The following is a 23426-nucleotide window of genomic DNA, read 5'->3' as shown; positions in this document are numbered from 1 at the left end:
TTGTTCAGCAGTCTAATGCCTTGGGGGTAGAAGCTGTTGAGGAGCCTTTTGGTCCTAGACTTGGTGCTCCGGAACCGCTTTCCTTGCGGTAGCAGAGAAAACCCTCTATAACTTGGGTGACTTCTCTGACAATTTTATGGGCTTTCCTCTGACACCGCCTATTATATAGGTCCTGGATGGCAGGAAGCTTGGCCCCAGTGATGTACTGGGCTGTTCAGAGAAAGTGATTTTGTTTATCAAGTAATATCATTTCTCTTCTCATTCTCTCAAAAGGTAGGGGTCAAAATTATTGTTTCAATACTTCACCTTTTGTGGATAACTGCACTGAGTTTTTGATTTTGGCGAACACATTGTGAGGGATGCTTGACCATTCCTCCATACAGAATCTTTCCAGATCCTTGATATCCTTTGTCTGTGCTTATGGACTGTCCTTTTCAATTCAAACCACAGGTTTTCAATGTGTTTCAAGTCCGGAGACTGAGATGGCCATTGCAAAATGTAGATTTTGTGACCAACTAAGCATTTCTTTGTGTGTTTGAGCATACAATATAGCACAGTATTTTAATTATTTTATAGTTATTTTTTCTTTATCAAGGGTGTCAATAATTTTGGACCGCGACTGTCAAAGGATTTTCAGTTTTGTATTTATTTAGTTAACAGATAGTGATAGAGGATGATAGTGGGGAAAGACAGAGAGGTTATGTCAAACGGCCGGATTCCACCCTATGTAAACACAGTAGACGTGTGCCGGAGGCTGCGGCATTACCGCTAGACCGGCCAGGCCGCATAAACTTGGTTTCTAACTCTCTTCTTGTCTGGGTTCCACAGGAGAACGAACACCTGCAGAAGTTCCAGGTGACGTGGGAGCTGCACAACAAGCACCTTTTTGAGAACCTGGTGTTCTCCGAGCCCATCCTGCACAGCAGTTTACCTGCACTGGTTGCACAGCTGAGGTAAGACTGAGTCGAATGACAAAACAGCCATTAAGAAGAGGATTTCTCCATGATGTTATTGAGGTGTATGCTTCTTTGAGGATTATTATATCTTTCTTTTTTTTATAGTCTCCCTATATAATCCCTTTTTGTTTGTCTTAGTATAGCAACATCATTAAACCTGGTCTATCCTCAAGCCTAAATAGGCCATTGGTATGATAAACTGGTCTAGCTGTGTGTTTCCAATATTTTCTTTAAAAAATAATGCAATTTCTGATTAGGCACGGCACAGCCTCCCACGACTCGTACAGCGAGGACATGTACAGGACACTGCTGGAGAGCTACCAGCAGCTGGAGCAGGAGATGGCCGCCGTGGCGGCCGAGTGGCAGGAGTGTGAGAAGAGGATTGACGACTACGTCGACGAACAGGTACACACACAGACCGAGAGAAACACCTCACATACACACACAATATCCCGGTCTTTGCTTACAATCCACGGGCTGGTCCTTGTGTGTGACAATGGAACTTAAATAAATGTCAATAACATATTGTGATGTCCTGAATGTTTTTAACAAAGGCATCTCCTTTGAATGGTTTTCTTTTGGTCTCTCTGATGCTTAGCAATTTGTTTTTCTCTTTCTGGCAGCTGCTTTTTAAGGTGGAGGGCCAGAATCTCACAAATCAACGGACAGAACCACATAAGTCTTTAATTAGCAAAAATGTAAGTAGTTTATCACACAACTAAATTTCAAGTAGTAGAAGACAATTACTGTAGTTATCAGCATTGTCTATCTTTTCATTCCCTAACACTTACCTCTATTATTTATGTCATATTATTTCTATAGTCCAACAGAGAAAAGGTGATTTAGGTACTACTTTTAGGCACGTTTAGGTACTGTTATTTATTAAAAAGCTGACATGTTTCGACCTCAATCTGTCAAAGCTCATAATTGAAGTCTACCTATTTACAGACTTTGAAAACAAAACAACGGATGCTGAAGGAAGACTGGGAATTCTTTAAACAGAGGAGGTTTATAGAAGAACAGGTATGATGGACAAATAGTCTACAGAAATAGTTGATTTATTTGTGAAACTGGTCAGACATATTTTGACGGTGTACCCTTTTAATTTGCTGTACATTAATTTGATTTTGTCTTTGCAGTTAACCAACAGTAAGAAATCTTTAGCTGGTGACAGTAACTTTACAGACACGATGAGAATGCTGTCCTCTCGTCTCAGCATTCCAGACTGTCCAAATTGCAATTATCGAAGACGGTGAGTTTGGAGGAATCATTTTGCTTGCAAATTACAGATGGTGTGTTTGTTTATTTGCAGCGTGTCTAAATAAAATACTTCCTATTTTTTTTAATTTTTTTTTTTTTTTTACCTATGTGGATATTATATGACAAGTCCAATAAGATATTCAAACTTTGTGTGCGGGTATGTTTTTAATCCTCATTTATCAACCCAAAGTAAAACAAACCCATGTTTCTAGCCAGTACCCAGTGTTATTCGGTGACCTGAAAGGAAATGGGGTATACAAGTGTTTAGCATATCATGAACCACATCAATATAATATATCAGCCTTCTGAGATTTTCAGCTCAACCACAAAAACGATGACCTGGAACACCACCACTGGCCACCTGCAACCCAACCTTTGCGAAACCACATTTTTAAATGAACAACCATCCCTCCTCCTCCAGATGCACCTGCGACGACTGCAGCCTCTCCCACATCCTGACGTGCGGCATCATGGACTCGCCCATTGCCGAGGACCTCCACATCAAGCTGCCGCTTCAGGGCACGGAGCCCCCACAGCACCGGGACTACCTGGCCGAGGTGCACCCCCCCAGTCTGTCCTCTGGGGGCAGCTCAGCCTCTGCTTCGGCCTCCAGCTCGCCCATCACCATACAGCAGCACTCGCGCCTCATCCTGCCAGAAGGGGTCGCCACCACATTGTAAGTCCACCAGGGGTGGCGTGTTCTTTGTTGTAAAAATATTGATTTTATTCAGGAGATCATAGCAAATGTATCTTCCAAACAAGACCTGAGTATATAATGTAAAGCAATAAAATATCATAGAAGAAACATACAAAAAAAGCAATACATTACAATAATGTAATGTTATTTTTAAAATATTTATATCTATCAAAGATATACATGACTAAAATGCTCAAATAATGGCTTTATGAGTTCATGCTAGAGCTGGGACGATCAACCGAAATGATCAACACTGACCACTTATCGTGAACATTTTGCTGATATCGATCATTACTATGAATAACCTATAGGGCCCTCCTAGAGAAATGTGAAGTATGAAATAAGTTTGCTAATACGGGTAATTGTTAATGGGACAATTGATAGCTACAACATTCAAAGTAGTAGTTTTAAGGGTAATATTACAAAAAAATAACTGTTACACATTAATGTTGGAAATGTATTGTTCAATTTATCATTCGGTTGTGATTCATCCAATTTATCGTGATGTGGATTTTTTTTGTCCAGATCGCCCAGGACTAGTTCATGCTACCAGTAGGATTTATCCCAATATCTAGTTGATGTGGGTATGGTTGTATTTGTTATGGTTACTCTTGTGGTACATGTAGTTATAACTCTTTTATCAGATATGTGCTCTCCAATCATGTAATGTCATTTCCTATAATGATTTTTATCATGAAAACATGGCCACTCCTGTTTTGGTATTCACCTTCATTATTTTCTCTTTCCCTCTCTCTCTTCTTCCTCCTCTCCTCGTAGTGGTAGCGACGAGGACGAAGTGCCTCCGCTGTTGGGCAAGTTTGCGGACATCTACCCCATGGGGGGCTACGAGGACCCAGGGGTGGTGGCCAGGATGAACGGCCTGCACAGCGAGCTCAACGGTGGCGGGGAGAACATGGCGCTCAAAGATGAGGTGTGTGGGTGGTTGACGGCTGCGGGGTGACGTTTACCCTAGTTATGGATCTAGGATCAGCTTCCCCAATCCTAACCTTAGCCATTAGTGGGGAAAATGCTAAACTGGCCCAAGATCAGCATCTGAGGCAACTTCACCCTACCATGTGTGACAGTGCCCTTGATGCAAGTTTGGCATGTTTCTCTGCTGAATTTCTCTGTGTGAAGTTTCTGGACTGGGACAGATTTGATTGTGGAAATCTACTTTGACACTGACTCATTCCTGCTGAATTTCTCTCTTTCTGTCTCCCATCTCTATCCTCCTCACTCTCCTCTCTCCCTCTTTCTCTCCCTCTCATCCTCTGCCACCCTCCTCCCCTCTCTCTCTCTCTCATTCCATTCTCCTCACTCTCCCCTCTTCCTCTGATTTTTTTGCTCTCTCCCCCCTTTTCTCTCTCTGTCCAGTCTCCTGGAGGGAGCAGCAGCAGCAGTAGTTCGTCAGAGGGTGACGAGGAGGAGGCTGACGAGGAGAGCGGCGGGGAGCCTCCGGGCCAGCGGGGGGAGCTTTCGCCAGGGAAGAGCAACAACAGCCCTCCGCCCTACTACCCACAGCAACAGGTACAACCACACTACACAACTAGGGCTTGAGGTAGAATTTGCATCAGGTTAACCTACTGAGATATAGAATACCTAGAGAAAGATTCTGTTCAGTTTGAATGGATTCCAATGCATGGGGCACACAGACTGCACACAGCGGGTTATATATGTCGCCATCTAGCTCAAAATGCTTGCACAGTTGTCTTAATGCTGAAAGGAGGATAAAAAAGACAAGCAACACTGGTAGACATGAAGGACAACTCACGGTAGCCATCCTGTTCCTCTCTCATTCTAGGTGGAACAGCACGCCTGCGAGTGCCACGTGTGCAACCAGGACCTGTCCTCCTCCCTTGCCCCCCTGGGCCCAGCCCCCCCCCTCTCCCCCAGCCGGATCCACACACCCCCCTCCGGCCACCACCACCAGTTCTTCACTGGGGGTGACAACCAGACCCCCAGCCACCCGGCCCTCCACCTCTACCCCCACATCCACGGCCACCTGCCCCTGCATAACCTCACCCACTTGCCCCGGCCCCTGCTGCACCCCACACTCTACCCCAGCCCCCCCCTTTCACACAGCACGGTGAGTTAACACACACATACCACTAACAACTGTACTAGCTTGAGGTAGATGAAATCTGACCCTGAGTCAGTGGTTAAGGGCAGCTTCTATTTACTCCTCCTGAATGCTTGACAGATACAGGCTGTGCCCCAATAGTCTTGAAAGGCTTCCTTGTGTCCCTTACTGATCTTACCACTGCTCTGTAAGGATGTTGATAGGTGAAAGCCATTTCAACAGTCTTGAGGGAGAGGAGACAACAAATGGAAGTCATTTATGGGTATTGGGATACAGCCATAGTCACATACAGATAGGGCCGGCACGGTTATCGTATGATCATGCAACTGAGTTATGGACAATGACCTACAAAAATTATAATCGTATTAGTACATTCATTTTAGGAGAATGGGGGATTGAACTATGTATAGTTTACCCAATAGCATTTTGACATGAAGTGGGTAAAGTTGGTCATCATTTTACAAGCAGTCTGGAGGAGAAGCTGCATTTACGAATGTTCCAAGCAGTCAAAACCATTTTGTTTTTTTTAGATGGCTGTGTCGCCAAAGCTGTGTTATATTCATTAGCTATGTTGTAGAAATCTTTCAAAGATGCATTATAAGCTCAATTTTTATACAGAATTACAATTATGAGTAACCATGGTCATTTGCATGACAATTAACCAAAATGCAATAATTGTCACAGCCCTAGTTACACTGTATTGGCTATACTTTGTCTATGCAATTGATGGGGATTTACATGATTTAAGTTTCAGGATATGATTTGAGTGGTTCCTTCTTAACTGGTCATTTTTCATTGATGGAGTTAATTTTGCATGGCCCGGTACCCTGGGTAGGTGGAGTTTTTGCATTTTAGACCATTCCATTGGTCCTTAAGTGAAAACTTAAAATCACCCAACAAATCGAATTTGCCCATTGATACATTCCCTTCAGGCGATTTACACCAACGTCACAAGGAAGTGATTCAACTCTGTTATACCTTTCTGGTTGATTATTTCTCTGTAATTACATGGATATACCACACGAGGTCGCACTGTTTCAAATGAGCTCATATCTACTATGAGGGATTGCAGCTTGGTTATGCCAATCAATCAAATTTATTTATAAATCCCTTCTTACATCAGCTGATGTCACAAATTGCTGTACGGAAACCCAGCCTAAAACCCCAAACAGCAAGCAATGCAGGTGTAGAAGCACGGGTGCTGTAAAAAGCTGTCACTATTGAAAATATGTTGAGAGACTAGGAGTCCAATAGGGTCAGAGGCAGAGAATCCCAGTGAAGGGAGCTGGCCAGACACAATCAAATCAAACTTTGTCACATGCGCCGAATACCACAAGTGTAGACCTTACTGTGAAATGCTTACTTACAAGCCCTTAACCAACCATGCAGTTCAAGAAGAGTTATGAAAATATTTACCAAATAAACTAAAGTAAAAAGTAACACAATAAAATAACAATAATGAGGCTATATACAGGGGGTACCGGTACTGAGTCAGTGTGCGTGGGTACAGGTTAGTTGAAGTCATTTGTACATGTAGGTAGGGGTGACGTGACTGCATTGATAATAAAAAGTAAGTAGCAGCAGTGTACAAAACAAATGGGGGGGTGTCAATGTAATTAGTCCGGTGGCCATTTTGATTAATTGTTCAGCAGTCTTATGGCTTAGAGGTAGAAGCTGTTAAAAAGTATTGTGGACCTAGACTTGGCGCTCCAGTACCTCTTGCCATGTGGTAGCAGAGAGAACAGTCTATGACTTGGGTGACTGGAGTCTCTGACAATTTTATGAGCTTTCCTCTGACACCACCTATTATATAAGTCCTGGATGGCAGGAAGGTTGGCCTTAGTGATGTACTGTGCCATACGCACTACCTTCTGTAGCGCCTAACGGTCAGATGCCGAGCAATTGCCATACCAGGCGGTGATGCAACTGGTCAGGATGCTCTCGATGGTGCTGTTGTAGAACTTTTTGAGGATTTGGGGACCCGTGCCAAATCTTTTCAGTCTCCTGAGGGGGAAAAGGTTTTGTTGTGCCTTTTTCACAGTCTTGATGTGTTTGGACCATGGTAGTTCGTTGGTGATGTGGACACCAAGGAACTTGAAACTCTCGACCCGCTCCACTACAGCCCCGTTGATGTTAATGGGGGCCTGTTCGGTCCGCCTTTTCCTGTAGTCCACGATCAACTCCTTTTGTCTTGCTCACATTGAGGGAGAGGTTGTTGTCCTGGCACCACACTGCCAGTTCCCTAACCTCCTTACTGTATACTGTCTCATCATTGTCTGTGATCAGGCCTACCACTGTTGTGTCGTCAGCAAACTTAATGATGGTGTTGGAGTCGTGTTAGGCTACGCAGTTGTGGGTGAACACGGTGTACAGGAGGGGACTAAGTACACACCCTTGAGGGGCCCCAGTGTTGAGGGTCAGCGTGGCAAAGGTGTTGTTGCTTACCATTACCACCTGCGGCGGCCCATCTGGAAGTCCAGGAACCAGTTGCAGAGGGAGGTGTTTAGTCCCAGGGTCCTTAGCTTTGTGATGAGCTTTGTGGGTACTATAGTGTTGAACTCTGCGCTGTAGTCAATGAACAGCATTCTCACATAGGTGGGTTTTTTTTGTCCGGAGACTGCAAGGGCGGTTCGTCACTCCAGTGTCTTGCCATTCACCTTCGCATCCCTGAGCCATGCTACACTTATTTATAGGACCTTCTGAAGAGATGAGTCTTCAGTAAAGACTCTATAGGAGGAAGCCCTGCCTCCAATAGTTTGCTTAGAAATTGTACATACAATAAGGAGGCCTGTGTCTTGTGACTGTAGCGTACGGTAGGAGCCCATGTAGTGCTTTGTAGGTTAGCAGTAATACCTTGAAATCAGCCCTTGCCTTAACAAGAAGCCAGTGTAGAGAGGCTAGCACTGGAGTAACATGATCAAATGTTTTTGTTCTAGCCAAGATTCTAGCAGCCGTGTTTGACACTAACTGATGTTTATTTAGTGCTTTATCCAGTTAGCCTGAGAGTAGAGCATTGCAGTAGTCTAATCTAGAAGTGACAAAAATTTGCGTTTCTGTATAATTTTTGGACAAAGTTTCAGATTTTTATTTATGTTAGGAAGATGGGAAAAAGCCCTTAATCTTCTTGACATGTTCTTCATAAGAGAAGTCAGGATCCAGAGTAACGCCGAGGTCCTTCAGTTGTATTTGAGACGACTGTACGGCCATCAAGATTGTCAGATCAAACATAGAACTCTTTTTATTCTGTTCCTAGCCTATTCCACTTGCCCCCACGTCGAGCCACACAGGGCCCAAGCAGCAGGCCTTCAGCCCCTCCCTGCCGGACCACGTCTACCAGAACTGCTTTGGTGGCGGCGCTGGTGACTGGAACAGCTCGCTGCAGTGCCTCTCGCTCAAGTTCGAGAACATCTGCGACGCTGCCATGATGAAGAATTGGAACCCATCAGTGCTGCTACAGGAGCCCCTGCCAGGTGAGAACATATCTCTTCATCTAGCCCATGGACGACCATCCTTCCTCCTGGAGAGCTGGTGTAGGGTGAAATTGCCCCTTGACGCTGGTACTGAGTCCGTTTTGCATTTTCCACACAAATGGTTACAGTTAAGATTGGAGGAAGGGAAGGTGATCCTAGATCTGTGAGGGAACTTCACGGAGCTAGCTATCATACTGCAGACTTTAACTACAAAACCTAATATCGCCCACCTGATTCCACTAATCAGCTGCTCACAAAGAATAAGTCATCTTAATTAGCAAAGTCGGGTGTGGTACAACGGGGCTGGAGCAAAAGCCTTCATACCAAGTAGTTCTCCAAGAGGAAGATGATTCATCCATCCCTAATGTAGGCTAAAGGAGGAGCTGCTCATTTTATTTCAGCTCCATTGCCTGCAACTGCATCAAACCAAATTGCCAAATGCGCCAAATACAACAGGTGTAAACCTTACAGTGAAATGCTTAAATATAAAATATAAAATATAAAATATAAAATATAAAATATAATATAAATATTAAATTAGAAGTGAAATTAATGAATAATTAAACAGAAGTAAAATAACAAGCATATACAGGGGTTACCGGTACAGAGTAACCGGGGCACCGGTTAATTGAGGTAATATGTACATGTAGGTAGCTATGGTAATATGTACATGTCTGCTCTTGTAGTAAGAGGCCCCATTCCACTCCCATTTCAGCCTCCTTCCCCCAGCTCCTCCTTCTGTCGGATCAGTGTCTTTGTCCGAGGGGTGTGGTGTGATTTGGTCTCTGTAGTTTATACAAGGATGGGTCCGAACAAGGTTCAATGTTGTGTGTTTTGGCTCTATGAAGTAGAATTGTTCCTCCCTCGTGCCATAGAATTCAATGTACACTTGAACTCTGTATACAGTGAGAGCCATCCTTATTGTTTGTTTCCTTCTCACCCATCTAAATCTTTACACATGCAGCTAACTCTTGTTCTTCAAATGTTTTTCGCCAGGCCGTCCTTGTAAATAAGAATTTGTTCTTAATTGACTTTCCTGGTTAAATAAAGGCTAAATAAATACAAATAAAATGGTTGTCTTCATCTCCAGGGGACATGCTGGGATCACCCCACCACCCTGACGTGCCCCTCCCCCCGCCCTCCTCCTCCAGCTATGGTGACCACACCGCCTCGGCCGAACCCACCCCCCTTCACCTCCTTCCACCCTCGCCGTCGGAGCAGCAACAGCCCCTGCCCAGGGAGAGGAAGAACGGCGCCAAGAAGAAGTGTCTCTACAATTTCCAAGATGCCTTCCTGGAGGCCAACAAAGTGGTGATGGCCACCTCTGCCTCCACCGCCTCAGTCTCCTGCACTGCAACCACTGTCCAGTCAAGTAATAATCACATCCAAGTTTCATCTAAAAGACCCAACTCCTTAGGTAAAACTGAGGAGGAGGAGCGCAGTTTAGGGCTAGCCTGATGGAACACTGCTACGCTCCAATATCCATACTAGCACACCACCACATGCCTGATACACTTGGTTCATTCTAAAGGTGTCAGCATGCTTCATAACCAAACTAGTGTGCTCCTTTAAAAGACCTTCGCTTGAACATAAATTTATGCAGCCGTAGTACGTACGGTCTGTCCTTTTTGAGACGCAGTAGTCAGAATTAATCTAACTCAAAAAATCCGTCATTAATTTGGATATTTTTGCAGAGAAGGTCTTAGTTGCGCAATTGTACATTTAACTAAGATGTTTGGTGGAATATTACTCAATGGAAAGTATGTCGTAGAAGGACAGCAAAGACTTTTGAAGAATTCCTACTGTTGACCAATCACAAACAAAGGGGTATAGACTTCGGCTACCGATTTAGTTTTGTAATTATCTGATAAAATGGGGGCTTCCGGCTAGCAGTCACTAGCCGCAAAGCTGCGTCTCTCAATGGCCTGAATTAGCTTCTTCTCCTTGATCTGTACTGATGTGACAGGAAAGCTGCCTGGGAAAGTGTTGTGTTTGCAGCAATGATTGTAGTTTAACATGTTCCAAATACAGAACAGACAAGCAGAGGTCAGAATATACCTGATGACCCAAAAATATGGGTCTGAAATAGATTGTAAATGTATTTCCTTCATTGAGGCATTTAAGATGACTTCTTGTGAATTGTCTCCGATCTTCACTGACCAGCTGGTGACTGTGCATAATTTCATATGCATTTGTTTTTTTCTTATGTCTGCCAGGTGATGTATTTCACAATATAGGCAAAGAAGACCATAGGCAACAACCTGGCCCCATCGCCCCTAGGAATAGCCCCACAGGCCTGGCCTCCCTCCCTCAGCTCTCGTCTGGCCCAGCCCTGCCTCTTGCCCCTGGCCCCACCGCCCAGCATCACTACCCCAGCATGGGCTCGCAGCCCTTCCCAACGACTCCCACCACGGCCCCAGGCTTCATGGAGGCCCACCACCAGGGCATGTGCTTGTCCCCAGCCGAGCCACCTGATGCCGCCCCAGCCGACGGGGCCATTAGCGCCCCGCCCAGCGTGTGCAGGTCAGTCCCTTGTTTAAGTTTTCTTTTATCACAAATCTAAGATCAGATTAACATACTCCTAATACTTACATTGACCAGTAGAGTGATGAGAAAATATCAAGGCCTGTATAGTGTGTCCAATCAAAAACACATTGTGTAGATAATCCTCTAAGAAAAACAATGGGCCAAACCTTATGTCTCTATCATAATCTGTGTGAAGAAAGGGAAGACATTTGGGCGACTAAATCAATGGAGGCCAGATGAAAAAAAAGGTGGTCAAGAATTTGGAAAATAGCTTTGTGTCAGCTAGGCTGGATGCTGTGCGGGAATTAAGGCTACCTTGAATGTCATTAGCCTGTCATCTTCTCAAATCCGGAGGACGTTAAACAATAGAGGTATGATGTATATCGAATTTGAGACATGGCATGTAGTACTTTCATATTTTAGTATACACTGTTCATATTAACAGCGTTAAACAAGCATATCTCTGTGAAATGTCAACGGAGCACTGAGCGTGCTGCAAGCTTTTATTTTTAATACTGCCCATGAATTGAAATATGATCCTGTATCAGTTGATTAGGCAAAACATCTGCCAACTACCTCTCCATGGCTATTGGAGAGCATTGAATTGAAACCACCTACTGATGCTTTGAGTGGGCTTCTAAACAACGAGGTCTTACACATAACCAGAACATTGGAAGCCCATCGCTCCCTTCTATTCTCCATAAAATGTATGTCAACGTTACTTTCCAATGGGCATACCGAGAGGCCAAACTGATCAGTCTTACTGAAACATGTTTAGATGACATGTCGTTGACTCAGAAGTGAGCTTTGTCGGATTCAGAACACCATACAGGCATGAGATTGACATGGGGAAAAGCACGGAGGCAAGGTTTGCATTTATGTCAAAGCATACAGCAGATCTGCCAATATCCTGAGCCCTATACTTTGAATGAGGTTTGAGGAATTAGTGAGGCAAATTTGGTCAACTGAGTTCAACTGTAAATAACCGGTCATATGAATGTGGCTCAGCTTTTAGCCATGTACATTTCTATGGCAACGAGTCCTTCAGAACTGACTTGCTCCGGGTCAGGCTAACTCCATTTACTCTGAATGAAGTGTGGTTGGAGGACCAATGAAATCATATATTCCCTCACTCTCTGAAAGATTGCATCATCATCCCCTTGGCTCCCGGTCTCAGGCACTGCATCTCATTGCAAGAGGTGTCACTACAGTCACTGGTTTGAATCCAGGCTGTATCACATCCGGTCGTGATTGGGAGGCCCATAGGGCAGCGTATAATTGGCCCAGCGTCGTCGGGGTTTGGCTGGGTAGGCCTTCATTGTAAATAAGAATTTGTTCTTAACCTGACTTGCCTAGTTAAATAAAAAAATAATTTGTAGATGACTGAGTAAATATTGTATTAATCAATGTTTTTTTTTTTGTGTTAAAAAATGTTAACATTGATAAGCACACTAAAGAGGAGATTAAATCGTCGTTACAATACGTAACAAAACGTAACAAAAGACAGACAGCACTTCTAGCGGCCAATTTCACACTAGAGCCTGCTGAATTTGCGAGAACTTGACTCTCCCATCGATTTAGATTTTTCAGCATTGTCTCAATCAAGAGTTCGGCGTGCGACATGCATGCACTGTTACAAGCCTAGAGTTAGCAGCAGGCAGACGAGCGCAGTATCCACTATCGTAGTATGACTGACGTCTCAGCTGGAATGTGAGGCTAACTGAAGTTGAGAGTTTGAGCTCTTTTTATTCTAGGTTTGGTAGTCTGGACTTTAGTACTGAGGAGGATGCGCTGTTGTGAAATGTTATCTTTAGCACAAAGGGAAGCTGATTTGGTTATAGAGGAAGTAGATGTTGATAGGATATTACATCTAATATGCCCCAGATAACATCTCCAACTTAAATCCTGTCACAAGGAATTGTCATGTGTGTTCTGTTAGCTGTTCAAACGCTCACTGAGGGAGCATACAGTACCAGCTCTGTAGAAATCATCCATCGTATGCCCAGTACCCAAGAAGATCCGCTCTGCTGTCATCATCAATTTCCATCTTAGTTTTTTTAATTAGTTTTTATTGAACCTTTTATTTAACTTGGCAAGTCAGTTAAGAACATTCTTATTTAAAATGACGGCCAAACCCGGAAGATGCTGGGCCGATTGCGGGCCGCCCTTTGGGACTCCCAATCACGACCGGATGTGATGCAGCCTGGATTCGAACCAGGGATTGCAGTGACTTAGACGGCTGCGCCACTCGGGAGCCCTTATTGCATTAACGCCTGTCATAATGAAAAGTTTTGAGTGTTTGGTTCTCTCCCACATACAAAATGATGTTTGAGGCATTGTAGACCCCCTTCAATTTGCCTACAAGCAACGGAGTGGAACAAGAACATTGTCCTACTGTACTACACATTGCCAAGTCCAATGCCTAGATGGTGTTCTTGGCCTTTTCCAGTGCTTTTAGCTAGAGGTCGACCGATTTTATGATTTTTCAACACCGATACTGATTATTGGAGGACCAAAAAAAGCCGATACCGATTAATCGGACGTTTAAAAAAAAAAAAAAATGTATGTATTTATTTATTTGCAAAAATGACAATTACAACAGTACTGAATGAACACTTATTTTAACTTAATATAATACATTAATAATATCAATTTAGCCTCAATAAATAATGAAACATGTTGAATTTGGTTTAAATAATGCAAAAACAAAGTGTTGGAGAAGAAAGTAAAAGTACAATATGTGCCATGTAAGAAAGCTAATGTTTAAGTTCCTTGCTCAGAACATGAGAACATATGGTTGTTTGCTGGTGGTTCCTTTTAACATGAGTCTTCAATATTCCCAGGTAAGAAGTTTTAGGTTGTAGTTATTATAGGACTATTTCCCTCTATACCATTTGTATTTCATTAACCTTTGACTATTGGATGTTCTTATAGGCACTTTAGTATTGCCAGTGTAACAGTATAGCTTCCGTTCCTCTCCTCGCTCCAACCTGCGCTCGAACCAGGAACACATCGACAACAGCCATCCTCGAAGCAGCATTACCCATGCAGAGCAGGGGGAACGACCACTCCAAGTCTCAGAGCGAGTGATGTTTGAAACGCTATTAGCGTGCACCCCGCTAACTAGCTAGCCATTTCACATCGGTTACACCAGCCTAATCTCAGGAGTTGATAGGCTTGAAGTCATAAACAGCGCAATGCTTGAAGAATTGCGAAGTGCTGCTGGCAAACGCACAAGTGCTGTTTGAATGAATGCTTACGAGCCTGCTGGTGCCTACCATCGCTCAGTCAGACTGCTCTATCAAATCATAGACTTAATTATAACATAATAACCCACAGAAATACGAGCCTTTGGTCATTAATATGGTCGAATCCGGAAACTATAATTTCAAAAACAAAACGTTTATTCTTTCAGTGAAATACGGAACCGTTCCGTATTTTATCTAACAGGTGGCAACCCGAAGTCTAAATATTGCTGTTACATTGCACAACCTTCAATGTTATGTCATAATTATGTACAATTCTGGAAATTAATTACGGCCTTTGTTAGGAATAAATGCACTTCACACAGTTCGCAATGAGCCAGGTGGCCCAAACGGCTGCATGTACCCTGACTGCTTGCACGGAACGCGAGAGAGGTGACACAATTTCCCTAGTTAAAATAAATTAATGTTAGCAGGCAATATTATCTAAATATGCAGGTTTAAAAATATATACTTGTGTATTGATTTTAAAGATTGATGTTTAGGGTTAGGTACATTGGTGCAACGACAGTGCCTTTTTTCCGCAAATGCGCTTGTTAAATCATCACCCGTTTGTCAAAGTAGGCTGTGATTCGATGAGAAATTAACAGGCCCTGCATCGATTATATATTCAATGCAGGACACGCTAGATAAACTAGTAATATCATCGACCATGTGTAGTTAACTAGTGATTATGTTAAGATTGATAGTTTTTTTTTTTATAAGATAAGTTTAATGCTAGCTAGCAACTTACCGGGGCTCCTTGCTGCCCTCGCGTAACAGGTAGTCAGCCACACAGGCTCCTCATGGAGTGCAATGTAAGGCAGGTGGTTAGAGCACTGAACTAGTAACCGGAAGGTTGCAAAAACGAATCCCCGAGCTGACAAGGTAAAAATCTGTCATTCTGCCCCTGAACAAGGCAGTTAACCCACCGTTCCTAGGCCGTCATTGAAAATAAGAATGTGTTCTTAACTGACTTGCTGAGTTAAATAAAGGTGTAAAAAAATAAATAGGCAAATCGGTGTCCAAAAATACAGATTACCGATTGTTATGAAAACTTGAAATCGGCCCAAATTAATCGGCTATTACGATTAATCTGTCAACCTCTACTTTTAGCAGTATACAGCCATATCTAATGGGTCAAACTTTTGACTATGAACCTAAGTCCAAAACTCATTCTGTGGATTTTATATTTTCTGTCAAATAGACCGCCATGGGTGGGATTCATTGGTGAGTGCAGGACAGGGCTCAATCAGCTCTCCTGTCCTGTTTACGCTATACAGATGACTGTAGGAGCACCTGCCCTGAGAACATACGGTACATAAAATACTCAGATGACACTGCTAATCTTGGCACATCTGAGCCCGTCTTAACATTTTAGTGTTGTTGCCTGGTTTGACTCCTTCACATAGGCAAGTCAGATTACCCTAGAGAGAGTTGTGAAGGTCAGTGGTAAGATTGTAGGAAGAAGGTAAAAGGCTCTCTGGCGTTTACAACGAATGCACACGTAAGCGGGGTAAAGAAATAATTTAGGATCTTACACGTCCACTGGACAGCCAATATGCAGTACTGCCATCAGGGAACAGACTCTTTACCTCTTAAAGCCAAGAGCACTACTAACAGTTTTGTATCAGTACTGCTTTTCAGTGAAAAATGTATTTGTGTGACTTACAGTATGTTTATCTTGTTTAGCACTGCTCTTTAATGAAATTGATGTTTGTGCCTTACATTTATCTTGCCCTGTAAGCATTTGTATCAGTCATGTGTGAACGTTGTTTATATGTTTACTATACATCTATCTTATCTGATTTGCCACAATTGGAACCAGTGTATTTGACAGTACAGAAAGTTCCAAATATTTATTGGGTGAACTTCACCTACCGGTATTTCAACTACTACATATTGGCATGACATTGACATTTTAACCTTGGTGTTTTGACTCCTTCTAGTGACCCCGAGTGTGAGGGCCACCGCTGCGAGGGAAACGGGGCGTACGACCACCAGGGCTACGACGGCGAGGAGAGCCAGGACGAGGATAGCTGCTCGGAGCACAGTTCTTCCACCTCCACCTCCACCAACCAGAAGGAAGGGAAGTACTGCGACTGCTGCTACTGCGAGTTCTTCGGCCACGGCGGGGTAAGACATGCACACATGCATATTCTCGTACTAATATGAGTATATTACTATGTATCAACTTGTGGAGAAGTGAGCAACAGAAGTCTGTAAAAGTGTTTTATGATGTAGTCTGACATTTTGTGGAATACAGAGTCTACATCTTTACTAGAACGTCATGTTGGACACTGTCTAGCCAGCAGCTGAACGAGCCTAGTCTGGAGAGATGGCACTTTAAATAGCACTTCTGATTAGGTCCCCAACACATTTTTACATTGTATAGCGGAAACTCACCCCAGATAGTATTGGGTGCTCTAATGATATTCAACACACAATTCAACTCAAACTACCAGAATAATCTAAACCCTATTTCCTTGTTTCCTCCCCTAGCCCCCGGCGGCGCCCACCAGCCGCAACTACGCGGAAATGCGCGAGAAGCTGCGCCTAAGGCTGACCAAGCGGAAGGAGGAGCAGCCCAAGAGGGAGGAGCAGCCGGCCGTGGTGGAGCGCGACAGTGGCGCCGATGGCATAGAGGACCACCGGCGGGTGGAGGACCTGCTGCAGTTCATCAACAGCGCCAGTGACAACAAGCCTGCCTCCAGCTCCAAGGCTGCAAAGCGGGCCCGCCACAAACAGAAGAAGGTAGTGGTTTAAAGCGTTTTACAACATTCTGTTTGAAGTGTTACCCCTTTTTGTTTCGACGACAGTGTTGTGATTTAAATTGTCACTTTGAAAGTAATAGTTCAACCCAGCAGACCTCAAAAGTGGTCGATAGTTGCACTGAAAATCCAGACATGATATGTTTTAGTATTTGATTTTGGGCTGAACTATAACCCTTCAAGGTGTAATGTTAACATTGGTGCTAAGGACTTAGTTCAAATAGGGAGTTGGGTCAAACCAAGAGTTTTTTTGTTACTAAATGAAGCAAAGGACCTACCGGATATGAACTGTGTGTGTGAACTGTGTGTGTGTGTCTCAGATGGAGGAGAAGGTGCGTCTGGAGGCGGAGGCCCGCGAGCGGGAGGAAGAGCAGGTGCAGCAGCTCCTGGAGGAGGAGCAACGGCGGCGGGAGGAGGAGGAGGCCCTCCAACGGGAACTACTCCGCCTGCAAGAGCTGCAGCACCTCCGCTCCGTCAAGAAGAAAAAGGAGAAAGCCAAGGAGCTCGCCGCCCCCGTACCTCAGAACAACCCCCAGCCCCTCAAACAGACGGCCCAGAACGTCCTAGAGAACCTCCGCAACGGCAAGAACCAGCTCCTGCACAGCCTCATGCGCAAGGATCCCAGAGTGGAGCACCGACCCCAGCCCCGGCCTCCCCCCTCACAGCACAGTCCAAAGAACAGCAGGGAGAAAGCCCCTACTCCGGCCCCCTTCATCCCAAATGCACCCAACTCCCCAGCCCCCTTCCTTCTCAACGGCACCTCCGTTGCACCCCAACCGACGGAGGCCAATGGCAAAGCCAAGCCAAAACAGCAGCAGCCAATCAGGCCAACCGCCAGCGGGACAACGATGGTCAAGAAAGCCCCAGAGGCGACCACCACTAACAGTACACAACAACTACCACCAGATGTCAAAGTGACCCGGCCCAGGCTTCCTGCTGAAGACCCGGTCGTCCCTCTGGCACCGGGACCCAGGAAGGAGGAGAGGAACAACGGGAAAAGGCAGCACCATCAGCAGTCGGTGAGCCAGGTGAAAGATGAGAGGAGCCGACCCTTGTTGGAGCCCTCCCCTGCCTCGCAGACGGAGCAGCCCCAGCAGAACGGCAAACCCCTCAGCGCAGAATCCCCCCAGCCCAAGGCCAAGGCCAAGAAGAACAAGAAGAAGAAGGCCGACAAGACAAACAACTCAATAGGTCAGCATGCTATGCTTGGTTATGCTGTGCAGTTTTATTTATCCCTGTAGGATGGTTAGTTTCAGGGCTGCAGAAGTGTTTCTGGCACACACAGAGATAATATTGAGACGGGGACATTTACATTTGTTAAGTTAGCATTTTGTGACCGAGTGTTCTCTTATTGCAGATGACGTTTTCTTGCCCAAAGACATTGATCTGGACAGTACTGACATGGACGAGACTGAGAGGGAGGTGGAGTATTTCAAAAGGTACTGGCACTTGACAGTGCATTGACTACATAAAGCTTATTTTTAGAAGCTTAGTTGCAAAGTGTTTAAATTGAATCTAGCTTGAACTGAAGTTGGATGCTTTATATGCAGAATCTATTATGTGAATCAATTTGTCATTAAATTATTAAAACAAATTACTTGTTTTGTTAAGCTTATGATTATGGGTGTGAAGAGGACTACGGGTGTACCCCAATTATATCTATTTTCCCCTGAAGTGTGCACTTGTTCACTACTTCCCACAAATTTAAAAGCATTGGTGGAGTCCTTTCAAATCCGTGAAGGGAAGAGAACAAATGCAAACTTTGGGAGGAAGGAAAGATAATTGGTACTTAACTTGAGCGTACTTCCCTCCTCCAGATACCCCTAATGAAAAGCGTTGCATGGAGTGGATCTTTAACTCCCCATTTCTCTCCCTCCCCAGGTTCTGCCTAGATTCCGCCAGGCAGACCCGACAACGGCTGTCCATCAACTGGTCCAACTTTAGCTTGAAGAAAGCAACGTTCGCCGCCCACTGATGTGGCCTCGCGTAAGACAAAAGAAAAAGAGACTGTGGCAGGAAGCAATCGGCACCCCCCCCCACCCCCCACTCAAACTGCTACCACCGAACCCGTAGCCCTGCTGTGTCCAAATGGCGCACACTCACGCTGCCTTCGCCTTGTTCTTTGTTGCTGTGCGGTTCTACCATGAACCCATCCTCCGGTCTGATCCTCAAGCAGAACTCTGAGAGAAAAAAAAAAGACATTAAATGACACACACAAGAATAATCACAAAATGCTACTTTCTACCTGGTTTTGTTTTTATTGCTCGTTTGTGTTTTTAGTCTGAGGGGCATTTCTCTTGACTTAAAAAGCCATGTTCTGAAATTCAGTTCCTCTATTTTTTTTTGCCTGACTCGTAGTCAAAAGATCCTTACTATGTATGCCTTGTGAAAACAGCCACACACATGGAAAAAAATTCGGAGAAAAAAAAGATATCTGATGAATTAAAGCCTTTCATTCAGTTACTGTGGCTTACTATCCCCTTGTTACCCACGATTCCTAGCACGGCATCTCATTCAGATAACTGACAAGGGAATTAATGGGTATGGTCTGCCATACTCTCCCCTGCCCCAACAACTCTCACTTGACTGAGAGGAACTTGGCTTAATACTTGACAATGTTCTTTTTTTATTTTTTCAATTTCATTTAACACAACCGATAAGTGTACCAGTTAGTTTTTATTTTGTTTTCTTTCCTATTTTTGACTTGTATCCAGCTTGTATCACAATACTTTCAGAATGAAATTGAAGAAAAGAACAATGCACACTATCAAACTGTTATAGAGTGTATATTGTATTAACACTGAAGCCAAACTGGCTACCTTTTAACATATTGTTAAGTAATATTAAAATCTTATCTTTCTTTTTTGAAAGATGGAATACAGTAGTATGGCAGGATGTGTGTGTCTTGTGTCTGTGCTTATTTCATTGGTGGTGCATCTTTAATGCAGTGGATGGGGGGGGGGGGTATTTAGTATAGTTCCATTTAGGAGTATTTTTGTCATTTAAAATTTTCCCAAAATTTATAGAGGTCCATTCTCCCCGTTGTACCTGTATTGTAAATCATATCCATCTGCTCATTATACACTGAAATCTATTCTAGAGACTTGTAGGCTTATTGGTTAAGTAAGAAGATGCTGTAGCACTATCATCCCCTCGATACTAAGTGACTTTTAACTGTTCACCATTACCTTCTACCCCAAGGTGAGTAATATTTACTGGTTGTGCTTTCAGGGAATGTTTGGCCTGTAAAGACATCACTCATGCTTCTCCATTTGGGGTGTGCAGCCACACTAGATGATGGGACAGTGAGTCACCTGGAGGACCGGGTGCTTTCCGAGTTATCCACCACGGATTGTAGTCAGTCAGTCACATGATCAATTGGTAGTGGAGCTATGACAGTCCTGTGGGACCCCACGTTCTCGTAGCAGTGACTGAAAAGGTAAGGGACTTGACTGTCATGTCAGTCAGTGGTGAAATGTGAGTGCGGGTTATTTGCCCTCAGTCCTCCACATAAATTGCTCTGACTCCTCGATGCTCACAGAACCCTGGGGAAAATGTGATTGAAGGTTTTCCTTTGGAGGGTATAATGGGTGATGTGTGTTTGTGGAATAATGTGGTAGTCTGGTAGAAATGAAGGTCCTAGATGCCTACATACCAAACTAATGTATGAGACTGTTGGCATTGTCTGAGCCTCTTACTATATTTACTCTAAATGTAGTTTTCTGTGGGAACATGCCTTAAAGTATTCACACTCCTGACTTTTCCCACATTTAGTTGTTTCATCCTGAATTTAAAATGGATTAAGTTTAGATTTGTTTTTGTCACTGGCCTACACACAATATCCCATAATGACAAAGTGGAATAGTTTTTAGAATTTTATTACAAATGGATTAAAAATGAAAAGCTCAAATGTCTTGAGTTAGGTATTCAACCCCTTTTTTATAGAAAGCTTAAAGTACAGGAGTAAAAATGCCCTTAAACAGAAAGTTTAATTGCTGTAAAAGAAGACTGAGGATGGATCAACAACTTTGCAATTACTCTACAATACTAACCTAATTGACAGAGTGAAAAAAAGGAAGCCTGTAAAGAATAGCACATATTACAAAACATGCATCCAGTTTTCAAAAAGGCACTAAAGTAATACTGCAGAAAATGTGGCAAAGCAATTCACTTTTTGTAATAGTGTGTGGGGTGATACCATAAACACATTAATGAGTACCACTCCATATTTTCAAGCACAGTGGTGGCTGCATCATGTTATGGGCATTCTTGTAATTGTTAAGGACTGGGGAGTTTTTCAGGATATAAAAAGAAACAAAATCCTAGAGGCAAACCTGGTTCAGTCTGCTTTCCACCAGACACTGGGAGATGAATTCACTTTTCAGGAGGACAATAACCTAAAACACAAACCCACATCTACACTGGAGTTGCTTACCAAGAAGACAGTGAATGTTCCTGAGTTAAATCTGTTTGAAAATGTATGGCAAGACTTGAAAATGGTTGCCTAGCAATGATCAAAAACCAATTTGACAGAGCTTGAAGAATTTTGAAAAAAATAATGGGAAAATAATGTACAATCCAGGTGTGCAAAGCTCTTGGAGATTTATCCAGAAAGACTCACAGCTGTAATGTATAAGAACATGTTTTCACCTTGTCATTATGGGGTATTGTGTGTAAATGGGTAAGAAAAAAACAATTTAATCAATTTTCAATTAAAGCTGTCACACAACAAAATTGGGAATAAGTCAATGGGTATGAATACTTTCTGAAGGCACTATATGTCCAGTCCACTGACATACCTAAAATAAAAGCAGTGCACATTCATGGGAGGCTCAGGAGGATGTGCTCTTTAAATGATAAACCACATGATTTTAAACCCCCAATACTTTTATTTTCCCTTTCAAATGACACCTACAAAAAGGGAACTTTTTGAGGCTATCTGTCATCTTCTGAACTTCCTTTGTCTTTTGTTACATATCCTGCCAAGCGCCACAGTGCGTGGTTGAGCAAGCACCCTCGATGTCACATGACACCAAGCGAGACTAATTCAACATTGCTTGATCATCTGAGCTCATTTCGATATGAATAGATAGACAAACTACTTATTAGGTAGATAAGCTCACTGTTTACTGTATGAGTGACTGCACATTTACACTAAGTGTTCACACAGGAATGCGGTCACAGTGACACAATAACCAGAATGTACTTCCTGTGAGGCAGACTTGTGTCTGCTACAGTTCAGTTTGGTAGCACCTACTTAAAACTGACAGGTATAAGGCTTTATAACTTGTTATAATATAGTATGAGCCTTTTTGATGTATTATAAGGATAAAAAATATGTTATGTCAATCTTTGTAGCAAATTTTCAACTGCCTTAAATAACTAATGGACCATACATGCTTATGACAAGTCTTACAATGCATTATGACTGCATTATACTGCATTGTAAGTAAAGTGTTCTCATGACATTATATACTCACCAAATACAGTTATTTTAGCCCATAAACGTAACTCTTAAAACTACCTACCTCTTTAAATAGTATCTTAAATAAATCCCACAGCACTTGTCTTTTCCTACTTTGATGATAACTACTTTGTTGAGGGAAAATGCACTTGCTACAATTGTCATATGTTGTTGTCTCACCTAGCTATCTTAAGATGAATGCACGAATGTAAGTCGCTCTGGATAAGAGCGTCTGCTAAATTACTGAAATAGAAATGTAAAACAAGTCGGAGTGACTTAATCAAGCATTTCACGCTGAAGAGGAATTGAGTAACAATGACATCAACAGTAGGACATTCTCCCTTATTGCTTGCTTCCTCATATTATTCAAGAATCAACTGTTCTTATCACAGATGGGTTTCACAATGAATAGTCACTATTCATACACATTTATCGGATGAAAGAAATGCGGGAAATGTTAATCACGCAGAGAAGTAAAAACAGCATGGATTGAAGAGACAGCCCAGCTGAAATGAGTCATTGTTTATTTCTGAAATGAATAGATGACCAATTGACTGTCTGCTTTACTGACAGACTGTCTGCCTTACTGACAGACTGTCTGCCTTACTGACAGTTCTGGCTGCTTTGCGTGATGTATTGTTCTCTCTACCTTCTTGCCCTTTGTGCTGTTGTCTGTGCCCAATAATGTTTGTACTATGTTTTGTGCTGCGACCATGTTTTGTTGCTACCATGTTGTTGTCATGTTGTGTTGCTACCATGCTGTGTTCTCATGTGTTGCTGCCATGCTATGCTGTTGTCTTAGGTCTCTCTTTATGTAGTGTTGTCTCTCTTGTCGTGATGTGTGTTTTGTCCTATATTTATATATTTTATTTGAATTTGATTTTTAATCCCAGCCTACCGCAGGAGGCCTTTTGCCTTTTGGTAGGCCGTCATTATCAATAACAATTTGTTCTTAACTGA

General features: G+C 43.2%; 1 protein-coding gene across 2 annotated transcripts in view; it reads left to right on the top strand.

Annotated features, from left to right (window-relative positions):
• The window catches only part of fam193a (family with sequence similarity 193 member A), a 30060-nt gene extending 10163 nt beyond the window's left edge, over positions 1 to 19897 (top strand). Inside the window, exons 7-23 of one of the 2 annotated variants that reach the window (XM_035789076.1) lie at positions 829 to 953; positions 1214 to 1361; positions 1580 to 1654; positions 1905 to 1979; positions 2096 to 2208; positions 2638 to 2892; positions 3691 to 3844; positions 4288 to 4440; positions 4715 to 4999; positions 8247 to 8463; positions 9554 to 9835; positions 10680 to 10986; positions 16181 to 16367; positions 16734 to 16985; positions 17323 to 18193; positions 18360 to 18441; positions 18884 to 19897. In XM_035789076.1, coding sequence (XP_035644969.1) covers positions 829 to 953; positions 1214 to 1361; positions 1580 to 1654; positions 1905 to 1979; positions 2096 to 2208; positions 2638 to 2892; positions 3691 to 3844; positions 4288 to 4440; positions 4715 to 4999; positions 8247 to 8463; positions 9554 to 9835; positions 10680 to 10986; positions 16181 to 16367; positions 16734 to 16985; positions 17323 to 18193; positions 18360 to 18441; positions 18884 to 18977 — 3675 coding nt within the window. In that variant the 3' untranslated portion in view covers positions 18978 to 19897. Of the gene's footprint in view, positions 1 to 828; positions 954 to 1213; positions 1362 to 1579; positions 1655 to 1904; positions 1980 to 2095; positions 2209 to 2637; positions 2893 to 3690; positions 3845 to 4287; positions 4441 to 4714; positions 5000 to 8246; positions 8464 to 9553; positions 9881 to 10679; positions 10987 to 16180; positions 16368 to 16733; positions 16986 to 17322; positions 18194 to 18359; positions 18442 to 18883 lie in introns of both variants that reach the window. The other variant, XM_035789075.1, reaches the window with a different exon arrangement.
• Positions 19898 to 23426: the final 3529 nt, after the last annotated feature.

This window comes from Oncorhynchus keta, chromosome 16 (genome assembly GCF_023373465.1).
Source record: "Oncorhynchus keta strain PuntledgeMale-10-30-2019 chromosome 16, Oket_V2, whole genome shotgun sequence".
NCBI classification, from domain to species: domain Eukaryota; kingdom Metazoa; phylum Chordata; class Actinopteri; order Salmoniformes; family Salmonidae; genus Oncorhynchus; species Oncorhynchus keta.
The sequence above is the reverse complement of the archived record's forward strand: the minus strand, read 5'-3'. Positions and strand labels throughout refer to the sequence as shown.